The 16,002-nt window shown below is 38.8% G+C and overlaps 1 protein-coding gene across 1 annotated transcript; it reads left to right on the forward strand.

Moving 5' to 3' along the window:
* Positions 1–1,106: 1,106 nt before the first annotated feature.
* On the forward strand, positions 1,107–9,020 carry LOC136696926 (probable nuclear hormone receptor HR38). Its single transcript, XM_066671711.1, has 7 exons — positions 1,107–1,208; positions 3,823–4,643; positions 4,816–4,945; positions 5,287–5,438; positions 5,668–5,870; positions 6,185–6,363; positions 6,754–9,020. The coding sequence occupies exons 2-7, from the start codon at positions 3,825–3,827 to the stop codon at positions 7,014–7,016; spliced, it is 1,746 nt and encodes a 581-aa protein (XP_066527808.1). The 5' UTR covers positions 1,107–1,208; positions 3,823–3,824; the 3' UTR covers positions 7,017–9,020.
* Positions 9,021–16,002: the final 6,982 nt, after the last annotated feature.

The following is a 16,002-nucleotide window of genomic DNA, read 5'->3' on the forward strand; positions in this document are numbered from 1 at the left end:
ATTTGGATCTGGACCAAAAATGTAACAGAATATTCCATATGTTTGAATGTGCCCGGGGAGATTTCACTTTTAGGAGAATGACACAGATTTCACACAAAGTCTCTGATTGACCTTGTTTTTGCCTCACTAGTGGAACTAAAGAGAAATTTCTGAAAGTTAGCGGAATTCCCCTGTTAGTGGAGCATGGCTCGAGGCAACGGCTCTCTCTCTGTGGCCAGAGGCAGAAAATGGAAAAACAACTGTACAACTGTAAACATCAACACGCCAACAACTTTCACCAGAGAGCTGCTTCCTCTATTTCCTCTTTTTATACAGCTGTGTTCGTCTGTTTATACAAAAAGAATCACACACACACACACACACACACACACACACACACACTGATATATATATATCAGCCACAAGATTAAAACCACTGACATGTGTAGTGAATTATCTTGGTGTTTTAGAGAATCTCTGACCAATAAATGACCATCACATGGTGGCCCTTGACAATTTTGCCCTGATCCCTACATTCATCCATTTCACCTTCTTCCAAAATCAAGACTGTTCACTTGCTGCTGATATTTCCCCCTTGACAGGTGTCACTGTAACCAGACCATCAGTGTCATTCAATTGTCAGTGGTTTTGATCTCTCCCTTTCTCTCACTCTCTCTCTGTCTCTCTCTCTCTCTCTCTCTCTCTCTTTCTCTCTCTCTTTCTCTCTCTCTTTCTCTCTCTCTCTCTCGCTGTGTGTGTGTGTGTATAAACCTATTCCCTATGGAGGATATTTTACAATAAATCAATAACATGTGCACAAACTTTTGCACGCGACGCTGTGACGTCATCGCGGTGTATTTATAGCCCATTCCAGGCAGTAAAAGCAGAGCGCGAGGCTCCGTTGTTCGTCTGCGCTATTTTTGGATCAAACTGGTTCCGCCGTCTTTTGCGTCAATGGAATCCCGGCCGCCCGTGCGTCAGCGACGGCGCGCGTGCTCATTGGTCGGCCGCCCGGAACGGTCGCATGTACTTATCTCCATATACGGCGAGACCACGCCCCCAGTGGCGACGTCACGGCAGAAATATAAAAACGCTGGCGTCATGTGCACGCAGCTCGCGCTCTGTATGCGGCTCACTGCCTCTCATCTCAGCGACGTTAAAGAGAGAGAGTGAGAGGGAGAGAGTTAGTTTACAGTGGTTTGAACATCAGTACGGACACTTTTACACAGGTAAGAGATTATTTAATTATTCGTTATTTTGCACGGTTAGACGTTCTCTAAAAGCTTTATAAAGAGGAAGATAAATCTGTCTGATATAGCGGTACCTTCTCTTAGAAACCTTGTATCTTTAAAAGTAGTAACTTGTCTGTAAACATTTAAACACTTTGATTACGAGCTGGACAGTAAAGATACACGGTTCTCCTCTATGTACTGCGTATAACAGCAGTAGGGGGTGTGACACTGTTTTGGTTGTAAAGGAGGCTTCACGCTTAGAGACTGAAGTCTCAGCTGTTGTAAGAGACAGATGTGTGCACTAGTTGCTCTACAGAGGAATCAAATATGACAATATCTGTCCATTTGGAAATGTCTGCTGAGTTCAGCATACACCAGGGTTGGCTCTACTTTTGCAAATGACCATATACATCTGTCCACAGCAGTGCAGTGTGTGTGACAGTGCTTCTGTGTCAAAGGAGGATTCCCTGTTGTAGATGTAATGCTTTTGCCTGCACAGAAAAATGCTTTGAGCACCCTTAATATAGACGGATTGTTTTTTATAGGCTGATTTAGCTCGGATAAACCATGGGTGTTTGGAGTCGATAAACCTTTAAGACCTCCTACATATTCATAGGCTTGTATTACATTTCATTATACTTTCCTTTAGAAGTAGAACTGGATATTTGTCCTGCAACACACTCCATTTTCAGATAAAGGAGCGGTTCACCTCATATTTTACACATCTTTTTCCCTCCTAAGATTCTCTCTTTGTCACTTGTTTGGACATCATTAGCTGCATCAACATTAGCTCCAGAAACAAACAGCACTTACATCACTTTGGTGATTGACTAAACTTTAGCAGTGGTAATACTGTTAATTTTAAGGTTTATATTATATACTTGTCACTGTCCAAACCGTAATTTCTATCATAATTTGAACACCTTTGATAGATACCTTTTGAATTTCCTAATGCACAGACACAGAGGATTGCTCTGGATTTGCTTAAAACAAGGCCTCTTTACATTAACTTGCATTGGAAGTAAAGAAGGTCATTGCCTTCTCTTACGTTTATCAAAAAGACATTTTGTTTTGTTTTCTTAACAGGGCTATATACTAATGTACACACACTTTTCATGTGTGTTAGTTGTGTTGCTCTGTAGATCTGATGTGAAGCCATTTAGTGTTGTTCCTTACAGCGGATGTATATAATGGTCACTGAGTTTATGAAGCACATGATCAGTGTAAACCTATAGATAACAGCGAGGCGTATCACATGTCTCTAAGGCATGCTGCTCTTGTCCACAGTTTATTATGTGTGTAAGTATTTGTACATTGTGTTTACCGGATGCATGTTCTCTGGTCATGAAGCAGCCGTGTGATATACATGCTTTCCTCGGAGGTCACAAGGTCACCTGCAGGGTTAGATATGAATTACAGTACACTGTCCTATCTGATTATATTTTTAGATATAACATAGCCCTATGAAAGTATGGAAATTATCTCTAATTAATACTGAAGATAATTAATATATTAACAGAATATAATAAATATGATGAAATATTAACATTTTTTGACCTTTCAAACCATCGTTAGTTGCATGCGACTGATTCTGGGTTCTGTTTTGAATTTGCCACTCCACCTTAAATGGTGCAACATGTATATTCTGTTTATAAGTTCACTGGATCTTAAGACCATTGAGGGCAGATTTATATCTGTTTAATGACTTTCAGCTTTGATCTTTTGTTGAAGGAGTTTATTAATAATACTCCAAATATGAAATGATACATGCAGCCCTTTCTTCAAGTGTTTTCCCCAGCTCCAGAACCCCATGCTGGGCCTCTGCAGTGCTTGGCCCTTGCCTCGAAGCTGAAACCTAACTCTCTGTTCTGCTGAATGCCGTCGGTCTCCCAGGCCTGGGGCTGGACCTGTGTTTATAACCAGGGGCAGGGCTTTAAGGCCTGGTAATTGAACCTCTCAGTGGACTGCAGGCTCTCTAAGGTTTTCCTGGTATTTCGGCGAGGTTTTAAGGGCCCAGCAGTAGCAGAGCAGCTCTGATAGCTACCGCAGTGAGGTGACAAGATTCTTCTGAAGTGGCACTTCCACAGGAGCTGAGAATCACATGAGTACAGAGTGGTGACAGGTCTCATAAACTGCTCCTGTCAAGTCAGAAGATCAAAACTGCACCAGGCCAAGTCTCACAAAAGCTACTTGTTTTAAAACCACCTTAACAACTGGAGTTTAAAGTAATGCTTGTTCCACCAAGTAAATATGATCTCAGTACTCAGAGGACTTTGGGAATCCCAGCTGTTACTTTTTGTAAAAACGTTTAAACATAAAAGGTTCATGGAGCTATAGACCTTCAAAATCTATTTATTCTCAGAGAAAATGTACAAACTGTGAAAATGTGTCTTAAACATTAATGGTTTACGCATTGTTCTCCTGAATATTTCTAGCTTTTCATAACATAACATCTTGAAATAGAAAATAAAGAAAGAATAAAGGTCTTCACTGCAAGAAGTTCTTTGTAAATGCAGTGTTTTTTGGATATAATTATATAAATATATTTAATTTTAATATAATTCAGTTGAGGTGTAGATTGTAACCACTGTGAATTTGTTCGCACCTGCAGCAATGCCTTGTGTCGAGACGCAGTATGGAGCCCTGCCTTATGAAAACAACTACTTCAACCCTGATTTATTGAACCCAGGATTCTTCACAAAACTGGGAATGGATCTGAGCTGTCAAACAGAGCAGATGACCCCTCCTTCCCTTCCTGCTATCAACACACTGGTGGGGAACCAAGAGAATGATCTGGACGTGTTCTCCTGCCAGTTCACTGCCTCTGTTTCAGGCAACAACATCAGCAGCTCTTTGGTTGAAGGTTCGAGCCCTCGAGACCAACAGTCACCATTCACACTGGAGGATGTGCAGGTGTACGGGTGCTACCCTGGGACATTTTCTCTCGGATACTTGGACGAGACTGTGTCCTCATGTGGATCTGACTATTATGGTAGTCCGATTTCTGTTGCAGCTTCACCCTCAACCCCTGGCTTTCATACCCATTCTGCTACTGCCTGGGACACTCAGTTCAGCCCACTGTCTTCTGGTTCTGGATGCTGGGTTTCAGACGTAAACACTCTTCCCCAGCAGCCTTCCTTCTTTACATTCAACCCACCAGTGGAACAGCCTTCCGCTATTACCGATCACCAGATACAGATGGGAGAAGAAGAGGCTTTTATCCAACTCTCCCAACTTCAACAACAATCCCCATTGCATTTCCAGGCCCTAGAGCTTGAGCGCAGGTGCCTGGACAGTCCTGTATTAAAGGAAGAAGCTCATTCTTCCCCAAAAACTCGTCCCAACGAAGGACACTGTGCTGTTTGTGGAGACAATGCCTCCTGCCAACACTATGGAGTACGCACTTGTGAAGGGTGCAAGGGATTTTTTAAGGTGAGTCTGCATTTCTTATTGACATATTTGCCTAATGTTGTTCAGCCCTTTGAGCAGCTAATAATCTATGTAAGATGGATTACAAAATATGTAAATAATGGTTATTATTATTACTATATATTTGATCTCTTCCTTTTCAACACATCACATTTCATTTTCATTGATTTTACAGCGCACAGTTCAGAAGAACGCTAAATATGTGTGCCTCGCCAATAAAGATTGTCCAGTTGACAAACGGCGGCGCAACCGTTGCCAGTTCTGTCGTTTCCAGAAGTGCCTCGCAGTGGGAATGGTCAAAGAAGGTAATTGATGTTTTGTATTTCTGTTCTCTCCAACTTTAAACACTACTTTGCATGCTTTTATTTACTCACTTTCAATGAAGTCAAGCCTTAGCCTTAAGTACAGCTTCCTTTATTTACGGGAGGCCGGCTTTCTCAAAGAAAGGCCACTCCCCTAAAGTTCAGACCCAGAAGATGGTCACGTTCTGTTTTAAGTCATATTCTAGTTATTTTGATGTAAAAAAAAAAAAAATCCAAAGATGGAAAATGTCCTGAGGCTTAACAGAGCAGTGTTATATGAGCTGGTGTTCTTGTTTATGGTGAAAGGTTTTGATACTGAAGTATCTTCTCCTCTTTATTTCCAGTTGTCCGCACAGACAGCCTTAAAGGACGACGAGGACGCTTGCCTTCAAAACCCAAAACTGTGCCTGACACTCCACCGGTCAACATTGCTGCGTCTTTAGTGAAAGCTCACATCGACTCCAGTCCTGAGCTGAGGAAACTGGATTACTCTAAGGTGATGGATCTCAGCATCTCTCTGGGAAACTTGACTGTAAACATGTGTAAATATTGTTAAAATACACAATTCCATTAGATGTGACACTGGTGAATTAAAATCGCTGAAATGTTCGAAGTCGTTCAAAGCCATGCAGTCAACTGCAACATTTAACTGTCACATCAGGAAGACAAAATGTGTTTAGGAACCTGAACCTGAGCTCTAAGGCTTTTTAACACTTTCTGTTCAGTATGAGGAGGATGTGAGGAATGCGTCTAAGAAAGAAGAGGCCAGTGACATCCAGCTGTTCTATGACCTTCTCTCCGGGACCATGGAAGTGTTACAGAGGTGGGCTGAGGCCATCCCTGGGTTCAGCTCTTTCTGCACAGAGGACCAGGAGCTCTTGCTGGAGTCTGCCTTTGTAGAACTCTTCATTCTCAGATTGGCTTACAGGTAAAAACACTTAAAGAGCTTGATACAGATGTATTCACCTGAAAATAACTTTCTACAAATAAAACAGTATAAGAATAATCATTTTTATGATTTTGTTGGTTTTACCCAAAAAAGCAATATAATGAAATATTTGAGGAGGTTCATTTTCCTTCAAGCTTTGTGCTTTCATATATAATACAATAGAAACTTTTTCTTATAATTCACCAAAAACATACAGTGTAAATGGAAAAGAGTTTCCAAACTTTTAACACAGATGTAGATCTCCAGTGCCCATGTGAACTGTGCTTATTTTTTCTTTGTTATTCTTCTTTCAGGTCAAATCCGGACGAGGAGAAGCTGGTGTTCTGTAATGGAACGGTGCTCCACCGTCTGCAGTGTGTACGAGGGTTCGGAGACTGGATTGACTCCATCATGGATTTCTCTCAGAGTCTCCATCGCATGAGCCTTGACGTCACGTCGTTCTGCTGCTTGGCTGCTCTCGTCATCATCACCGGTGAGAAAACTTGTTTGGTGCAGATATTCATATTCGAGAAAGGATTAAATATGAATGAGTCATCATGCTGAATACTGAATGCTGGCTAGAGGAGTATAAAGTCCCTCAGTATATTGAACTGTGTTTTGTGAATGGGCGAGAACAAAGTTGGAGTTCCATCTATTATTTTTTGTGATTCATGACTAAAACTATATCTGATCTCACTAATGCTCGTGTGGCTACTATCAAATCCTCAAATCAATGTTCCTACATCCAGTGTAAAGCGTGTAAACTGGGACTGCAGCAAAGGAGAACCCCCTGATTATCACTGCCCTTCATTTCAAGTACAGGAGAGAGTTTTTAGTGAAATAACACTTATCTTACCGTTTTTATTTTATTTTTTTTTTGCAGATCGTCACGGTCTGAAGGAGCCGACGCGAGTGGAGGACCTTCAGAATCGTTTAATCTCATGTCTGAGAGATCACGTGAACAACAGTGTCAGTTCAGAGCTGAGAAAACCTCAGATAAACCTCTCTCGACTGTTGGGAAAACTCCCAGAGCTCAGGACTCTGTGCACTCAGGGCCTCCAGAGGATCTTTTACCTGAAGCTGGAAAACCTTGTGCCTCCACCTCCCATTGTCGAGAAAATTTTCCTGGACACTCTCCCATTCTAAGACACTTTGATCCCAGATACAAAATAGAAAAGTCATTTACAGCATTGTTCTGTGAATTCTAAACTTCTGTCTTTAGTTAAACTGATGTGTGACACTGTGCTCCACTAAAATTCAAGAGGAGACTCCTGGTCTCTTTCTCAGGAGAAATATCTGAGAAGGAGACAAAAGTTAAAGTTTCCACTGTCTCTCCATCTGACCTCAGTGCTGTCCAGGAGAAACTACAGAGACATAAAGATTTAATAGGAAAAGAAACAATAATTAAAGGAAATGTACCATTTCTGGTCCTTCAGCTTCTGAGACATTATCTAAGAGACTGTTCTGCTTTTTACCCACTCACCTGCCATATTCTTCTGCTAATTATTCACTCATTTTTGATGGAAGATATCTCCTTTTCTCATCTTTTTTTTTTGAAATGTCAGAGCACATAATTAGTGGGCATTTTATTTCTTTTTTTTATTTCTGTTCCTTCATTTTACATATCGTGTGTTTGTTTGTTCATTTTGGTTTGACTTAATGGAATTGCTATGCAAATGTATTGATATATTCTGTGAATGCGATTCACATGGACTTTCAAGGTGCACAGGACTTTTTACATAAAAACTTTATATCTGTGATGTTTATTTTAATATTCCTTCCCAAAAGAAAAGAAATAAATTTTTTTAGATCTGATACAGAAGACCAAGGCATTGCGCACAAGTCCGAAAGTAGTAAATGTGTCTTGTATAGAGCTGTTTACAAAAGTTTTAGCGCCCCTGGTCAAATGACATGTTTAAATGATTAGCTACATTTTAGGTAAACACCATTTCATGTTTAATTTAGATGTGGCAATGCACAATTTGTATGTATTTGCTGAACCTAACAATGGGGAATAACAAAAGATCTGAAAATATAAAATATACCCTAACTTTTGCACAAGCCACACTTATGTTTCAAACCACAGGCAGCAGATTCTTTAATGATGAAATTTCTACTATTTGTATTATGTTCATTTATTCAGTAGTGCTGTTCTTACAGGAATATAACAGGGATATAACTGCTTGACTACAAATGCATTAAACATGGTCCTTGCCAATAACAGCAGGGACCAAATTCATTTAAAACACAGATACAGGCCATAAGTACTAGTGCCTTATTTAGGAAATAAATCTCTATTTATTTTAGTGTGAATCCTCCAGCAGTATTTTGTGCACATTAATTGCTTATTGCAATTAAAATGAATTTCACTCTAATGTGGAAATGAACATTGGAAAATATGAATACTGATGTATTCAGTTAATCACATAATTACATACCAGTAACATACACTGTGTTTTTTAACTCTCTACAATAGAAATACTATAAATTGCATTAAATTTATATAATAAAAAAAGTATGGTCCACTGGGATAAATCTGAATTCTAATTTCTAAATTCACTGCAGGAAATGACAAGAAAAATCATCTTTAATCTAGTCAGTGTAACATTTCTCACGATGAGATTGCTGTGTAAGAATATTGCAATATTTCTAGACAATTTTATTTGTAAGTGTGTTTTTATCTAGAGATGGAACACAAATGGAGGAACAAAACATAAAATCACATAAGACAAGTCAAATTGTCTAGAAATAGTCTGAATAATCTTTTATTATACGTACAGCAATCTGATTAATGGGAAATATCTTTACAACGTTAAAAATGATTTCACTTTGCTAGGATCATTTCTTTCTGTGTAAGTTATGTTTTGTCTCTAAAGTGAAAGGGTTGAAACTGTACTTTTGTGTTGTACTGTATTGTTCTGTTTTTGTTTGTTTGTTTTTTTTGCATCCACTGATATTAATATCTAAATTGGACATGTTTTGAAATGTCTAAACTGAGCAGCTAAGAGCACTTCAGGCAGCATTCTTAAAAGGGATAAAGTTTTTTGTTATGTTTGTTAGTTGTAAAAGTGTGTATATGTTTATTGCGTAATTTATTTATTTTAGAGTTTTCTTAATGTATATTCCAAAAAATGAAAAATAATTTCATAAAACGTATACATTTCAAGAGTGTGTTTTGTTCTCATTATACACATAAGTTAATAGTCATTTTATTAAACAAATCATAAACATTAGTGAATTTAGCCACTTTAAGCTGCACCAACTGTTATCACTTAAAGTCACTGTGCTACTGTTGAGTAAATGGATTATACAGTTATGAGTACAATATGTTCAGTGCAATGTTCCAACATCTAGTGTAAAGCCTTTCCAGAAGAACAGAGACTGTTAACCTTCATTTAATTTTTGAACATGTTTACCCTGCAGTGCAGCACTGTTGGAGCTTAACACACTTGGAGGGGAACACTAAACACTAACTGCTAATTCTGTTACATCTGCTTAACAGACAACTCTATTGACTAGCATATAATACATGACCATATACAAATGTCCTACACAGACCTCCAGGACACAAGATAAAAAAGTCTGTTGGATATAAGCTCTTTAAAATGTTAGAATTGTAAAATCTTACCACTAGCAAAGACATCAGCTACTCAGCACATAGCAGCTGGACATGACTCATCTAAATTTCTCTCAGGATTTTTGGCTCGCACAATGGAAAAAACATGAGTCAGAGAGAGAGAGAGAGAGAGAGAGAGAGAGAGAGAGAAGTTTGGGGGGAGGTTATCTGAGCATATGTGGCATCTGTGGGAGACGATACTGTTACTTTGGTGCATGAGTATGTAACTTGGAGGGCCAATCCATAAAATTTCAAACTCCAGAATGTGCCAAAGGCAAAGCTCCTGCTGAGTAGACTGTGTAGGAGCCTATGAGAGTTTTATGCAATTTTGGGTACTTCCAATTCAATCCACTTGCTAGAAGTCCCCCAATCACAGCTACCAAGGCATCACCAGGGCAATATGTGTTGTTAAGCTGCATTTATGAATGATGTAAAGCCAGAACATGACCAGTGAAGTATCCAGATAATTTCCTGGGTTTTGTGGATGGGAGGACATTATTTAAAAGTGTGAATGGGAATGTATGCTCTGTTGGTTCAAGTCTCTTTCTACACTCATTTTTGTGGAAGCCCTTGTTTTTCTCCTGAAGCAGCACTATTTTCACTTCCCTCAGTGGAAAACAACATCAGGCCCCTTCCATGACCCTTCGGTCTGATGTCATCACTGTATCTGTCATACTGCGTCATATTTGCATTGGACGTGCCTGATCTGAATGGGGACGTGGCTCCTGCAGGGCTTCCTCTCATGGATTCATCACTCGACCATAGCATTTTTGTCAGATTCTCTCTCTCTCTCTCTCTCTCTCTCTCTCTCTCTCTCTCTCTCTCTCTCTCTCTCTACTGGAAGTAAGGATTCCTGCTTTTACATTGCCTTTTTTCACTCTGACTGTACAGATTTTTCTATGTAGTGGCCTTTGTATGTTTGTTTTTGGCCCAGTGTTCCCAGAGATTTGGAATTGTACACAGAATGTAAAGCACGAGTCCTAATACAAGCAGATAACATAAGGATATTCTGCAAGTAGTACTGAAGAACTAAGAGCTCGATCGCCTGGCAACAGTCTGTAAAAGACTAAGGTGACCTAGGAATATATATATATATATATATATATATATATATATATATATATATATATATATATATATATATATATATATATATATATATATATATAGAGAGAGAGAGAGAGAGAGAGAGAGAGAGAGAGAGAGAGAGAGAGAGAGAGAAGAGAGAGAGAGAGAGATGCTACCTAACCCTAACTGCACACAGACCCAGCCCAGAGTTTTACCAGTGTTGTTATGGTAAAAGAGATTTCAGCTAAGGTTTGATATCTCAATCTCCCCTCTGTGGAAATGCTTTACATTTCCTGCCTGTTTTGTTTAAATGCATACATGTTGCTTTTTTTAAGGTATTGTTATGTAAAGTTCTTTGGTTTTAAATGTGATTTATAAAAAAATTACTTACTTACATGCACAAGGCCAATAAATTATACATTTAGGCTTGTGCACGTCTGATTTGTTCCTGAAATAACTGCCGAGGGCCCAGTACGTGAGGATTAGGCCTCCAGTCTCATTAAAGTACACTGTATTCTCAGTGTCCAGATCCAGGACTGCTGCACAATCATGAGCAGAGATTAAATTAATCTACAGCAGACACAGAAGTCTTGACCTCGAGTTATGTACTGAGCATCCAGCAGACAGACAGAGGAGACATTTACAGACTTAGCAGACAGAGTGTCATCTGACCAAGCAGTTTCTCTCCAGGGATCAGAGCAGTGTCCAGTGACTCTGCTCCTCAGCTCATATCAACTTCAACTATTCTTCAGGTGGCTGGGAAGTAAGGCCGAGTATGGGGAGAAATGTCTAACTGAAAATGTTCAGTACCAATACTGTGATAACTTTCTATAATTTAATTTACAAGGCTTTTATTTCCCCAAGAAAACACATCAATATTCTAATGTCAGGTTAAAGTTTCACATTTGTAATTTAAGACAGGAGTAATTTTAATGAATATATTTAAATTCACAGCTTCTGTAATTATACAGATTGCAGTTTCAATTGAATTGCAATTCAGCTGGGGATGGGGCATTTCTGGCAGTAAAAAGTGATGCGAGAGGAAGGCAACATCATCATATGACTACAGGCAACAAGATAATATTTTACCCTTACTTTAGTAAAGTGTATTTATTATTTTAAAAAATCAGAAAGCAGAACTGTTTTTGTGAAGCTGGGTTTAGTCCAGTGCTACAGAAGCACATTTAAAAAATATATAGCTAAGCATATGGTGAGTCATAATAATGAGAATTATTGAGGTGGTTTTAGAACATTCCATGTTTCACAGTCCAAACAGCACCTGAAATATCTAGAGTTTCCATATTTTTCCCATCAGCGTAACCCAGCTCTGTAAAGGTGATCATCAGCATGTGACCTCTGACCCCTGAGGTCCATAATGCTGCAGGAGGTGAGATGGATGTGCACAGAGTCATGCTCCCAGGACTAAATATGACACACATGTCACATGTAATATTAATTACAAAATGCTATTCCCAATGATACTGACATAAATTGCAGTCAACCTTTTAGAGTTAAATATCTGCTCAAAGAACTTCCTGCATTTAAAGGAGCAGTGAATGTTTATGAAAGTGATAGGGTTATGCTCTATAGCAGGGGTAATTAATGAATTAATTAAAATTCATTTTAAGGTCCGGAACATAATATATAACTTGCATTATGATTAGTGCCATATCCTGTACATTAACATTGCCTTATAATTCAAGCATCATTTTATGTAGTTAAATGTTTATGTAGTTAATGTTCTCTAAATAATAAAATGTCCTTTTCTAGTTTCAAGTAACATTTACAAATTAAACAATGATTTTGATTAAAAAAAATGTCCCTAATGACTTTTATAATTGTAGTTGACTTTAATACGTTTCTATAACCAGCAATCTGATTGACTCTTATTACTGAAGGGTGGGACTTTATCCGTAAACAGAATCCATGTCCAGCGTTATGAGAATTTCAACCAGTAATAGTTTCCGTCTCATTAAAGTTTCTGGTTTTAACTCACACAACACTGTCATCCCGAAAGGGTCCCAAAAGAGCTTTTATCACGTCCGTTGGGCTATTTTTACTGGCCCCAGGAAAGCGGCGTCTTGACCCTGCCCTGTGTAATGCACAGATCTGATTGGCTGAGGAGCCTCACGTGTGATATGCAGAAACACATATGATTGGTCTGTGAGTTTCCTGGAGCGCTAAACCTGAACCGTAACGACTAGAAGAGTCACATCACCTCAAACACACACTCACACTGTTCAGAATTAAGTAGTTTATCAGTTACAGGCCCCTGCTCTAGAGAATGGAGTCCTTCATACGGGTGTGGAGATGTTTAAAGTATGTTTAATACACAAAGGTGTCAGTGTAATTTCACCACATAAACAATGAAGAATTATTATTGAAAATGACTGACTGGTCTACGGGTTTATGGAAGTGTAATGGAGAGAAAGGCCTGATATACAGTGTGTGGCTGTGTTTATGTGTGTGTGTTTATGTGCGTGAGACAGCTGCACTGGGGGCAGGTGGAAGCCAACTCATTTATCAGCGGCACTACAGGAGCATACTCAGATTACAGAGGTTTCCAGCTCCTGACAATGGCCAGCTCCAAAAATATCCACCCGGCCAGAGGGTTTTCCACTGACTTCTTGTGTGGCTTCTTCAGCAGGAGTGTACATGCAGATATGCACATACTAAAGAGCCATTAACACAAAGATCTAGCCATACAAGCTTCTGCACATGACCCCTAAGACCAGCTACAGAAACAGCTGCATGTCCATGCTTCTCAACACAAATCAGAAGATTACAGATTTACAGCAGAACTAAATGAAGGAATTAGTTACTACCCACCCCTGCCAACACTCTGAGAATAGGATCAAATATAAAACAAAGACTATCCTCTTTCTCTCTTTCTCTGTTTACTGAGGCAGCACTGTGGGCTCCCTGGCCACGTTATTTAGGCCAAGTTTAGTATTTAGATCAAATATAAGACAATATATTAAATATGCCCTAATTTTCAGTGTTAAATTCATCAAATAAAGACAACCGCATTAAAATGTGTTGTGTCTTTACATTTTATGTAGGAGATATGTTCACCTATTTTCTCTCAGACAATCAACCAAACCGGGATTTTATTTTGACCAGCAATCTAAAATGCATATATTAAACAGAAGTAGTCAGACGGTTTTAGTACACACTCCACACACCATCCATTCAAACCACATCATGTGACACACTCTAGTGTTTTAATCTTCAGGGAGATAATGTTACCCACACTCCCTCGCTCCACCCTTTCTCATGGCATCTCTCTCTCTCTCTCTCTCTCTCTCTCACACACACACACACACACACACACACACACACACACACACACACATGGACACACTTGTTGTATTGGAAACTTCCCTCCTGTCCAGATAGAGAATATGAGAATGTTACACTTATAAGAAGACATACAAGTGATGGGAAAGCTAGGGTTTCACCAACCAGCCAACCAGGCCCTGGACGCTGTCCAGAAACTTTGGACCATGCCACCTCCACCCCCCTCCTCCTCTGGGCATCCAAGGAGCTGTGGAGCAAGGTCAAGAGGAGAATGGCATGAGTTCTTCATTTCACGTTGGATTTAGAGTCTAAATTTAAATCATTTCATAATATGACTGAAGATATGTCAAAGTAATACATAATGTGCCCTTCAATTATTTAATGAAATCAGCACTTAGGGGCTGAAAAGATAGGAAAATTATGTTTCTTGGGACAATGGACTGACTGTTCTAGAGCCCCCAGAGTGTTTGGACTGTGAGCAGCAGAAGAGCCTAAGAGCTTCTAAGACTGAACTTTGAAGTTGTGCAAAAATATCCCTGCAGTTTACTTTGAAAACTGAAAGCTAGTTTCACATTCAGACTACAGCAGCTTAGCCTCACTCATTCATGATAAAGTTGTTTTTGAAAAAGGCACAGCACAAACTAGACAGCGCCAATCAGAGCCCAGCTCATTTAAATATATCAGTTTCAAAGGCTCAGTAACAATAATAAAAATATATATATGTGATATAGCTAACTTAAAATTGTTGATATTATTTTTATATTAATCCAGCTTATTAACTACAACATAGTGTATTATTAACGTCCCCATATCGACACTCGAATTATGTAACAGTCTGGTAGAGTGTGTCTCAGTAGTAAATAGGATCTCCCACCTCTGATATGTGTGTTGAGGGTTGGGAAGTACAAGGCTAATTTTGGACATTTGTCCTCTCTAAGTTGTCCTGTCAGCTGGTATCACACTTAGAAGAAGACAGTACACCACATGTCCAAAAGTTTGAGGTCACCCTTTACAAATTGTAAGTTCAGCTGACTAAATAGTGCTTATTTTGTATCATTTCTGTAGAAAAGCACACAAATACGAGGAATGTTCTGCAGAGCTGAATGCACAGTCCTAAATGTCCAAAATATCAGTTTGTTTGTGCTTGACCCAATACCTTTAAGTTGAGTTGGAGTGGTGTTTGTGGACCAGAATAAACCTTTGAACATCAGTATCTGATTTCACTAATGTTTATGAGGCAGAATGGCAACAAAAACTCACAGAATTATTCCTAAATCCTTTGTAAAGCTTTTCCAAAAGAACGAAAAATTTTAAACAATACTCAAATGCCTACGTTTTTAAAGAGAAAATGAATGTCCACATACATTTGGACATCATTCCTGCATGAGAATGGAATCTCTGAATTTAAGGCAAGTATTAAATACAGAAACTCATCACACACATGGGAATAAGTTACCTGTGTTTTTGTAGAGATATGTACACTACAGAACATACGGTTTGTTCTTGTCACATATTACATTATATTATTAGAACTGAAGTATGAGGCCAAACAGATTTATGAAGGCACGCATGCTCAGCTTAGAAGTCAGAACGTGCTCCTCTATGCAGTATGAACCACACTCAGTTTATAGCTGTAAATCAGACCTGGACAAAGCAGAACTGTCATAAATCCACACACAGAGAAGTGGAAAGCTAACGCTGACTCTTTCCATTTCTTTCAATGAATTCATAAATTTTCAAATGGAGAGGTGAGGTCAATGAGTGCAAGTGAAACAAAGTAATGAAACAGGGGGTAAATAAAGGCAATAAATCAGCAGCAATGTTCACATATTAAAAATAATATGATTATTATTAATAACAACCATTACAACCACAAAAACGATAATAATATTAAGGATCTAATAATAGCTTCTAAGTTTTGGCATGTCTTATTTGTGTGTGTAGTTCCTCTTTGAGTGAAAGAAGAAATGTAGTGTTACATTAACACAGAAAAACTGTGGACAATAAATACTATATATATAGTAGATATCAAACTAATACTGTACAAATGTTAACCATAAACATACCACACACATTATGAAAGAAGTTGAGGTTATACTGCCCATTTCTACTCAGCATATCTTTTGGCTGGTTCTCATAAGAATGATC

The sequence above is a fragment of the Hoplias malabaricus genome, chromosome 5 (assembly GCF_029633855.1).
Source record: "Hoplias malabaricus isolate fHopMal1 chromosome 5, fHopMal1.hap1, whole genome shotgun sequence".
Lineage (NCBI taxonomy): Eukaryota > Metazoa > Chordata > Actinopteri > Characiformes > Erythrinidae > Hoplias > Hoplias malabaricus.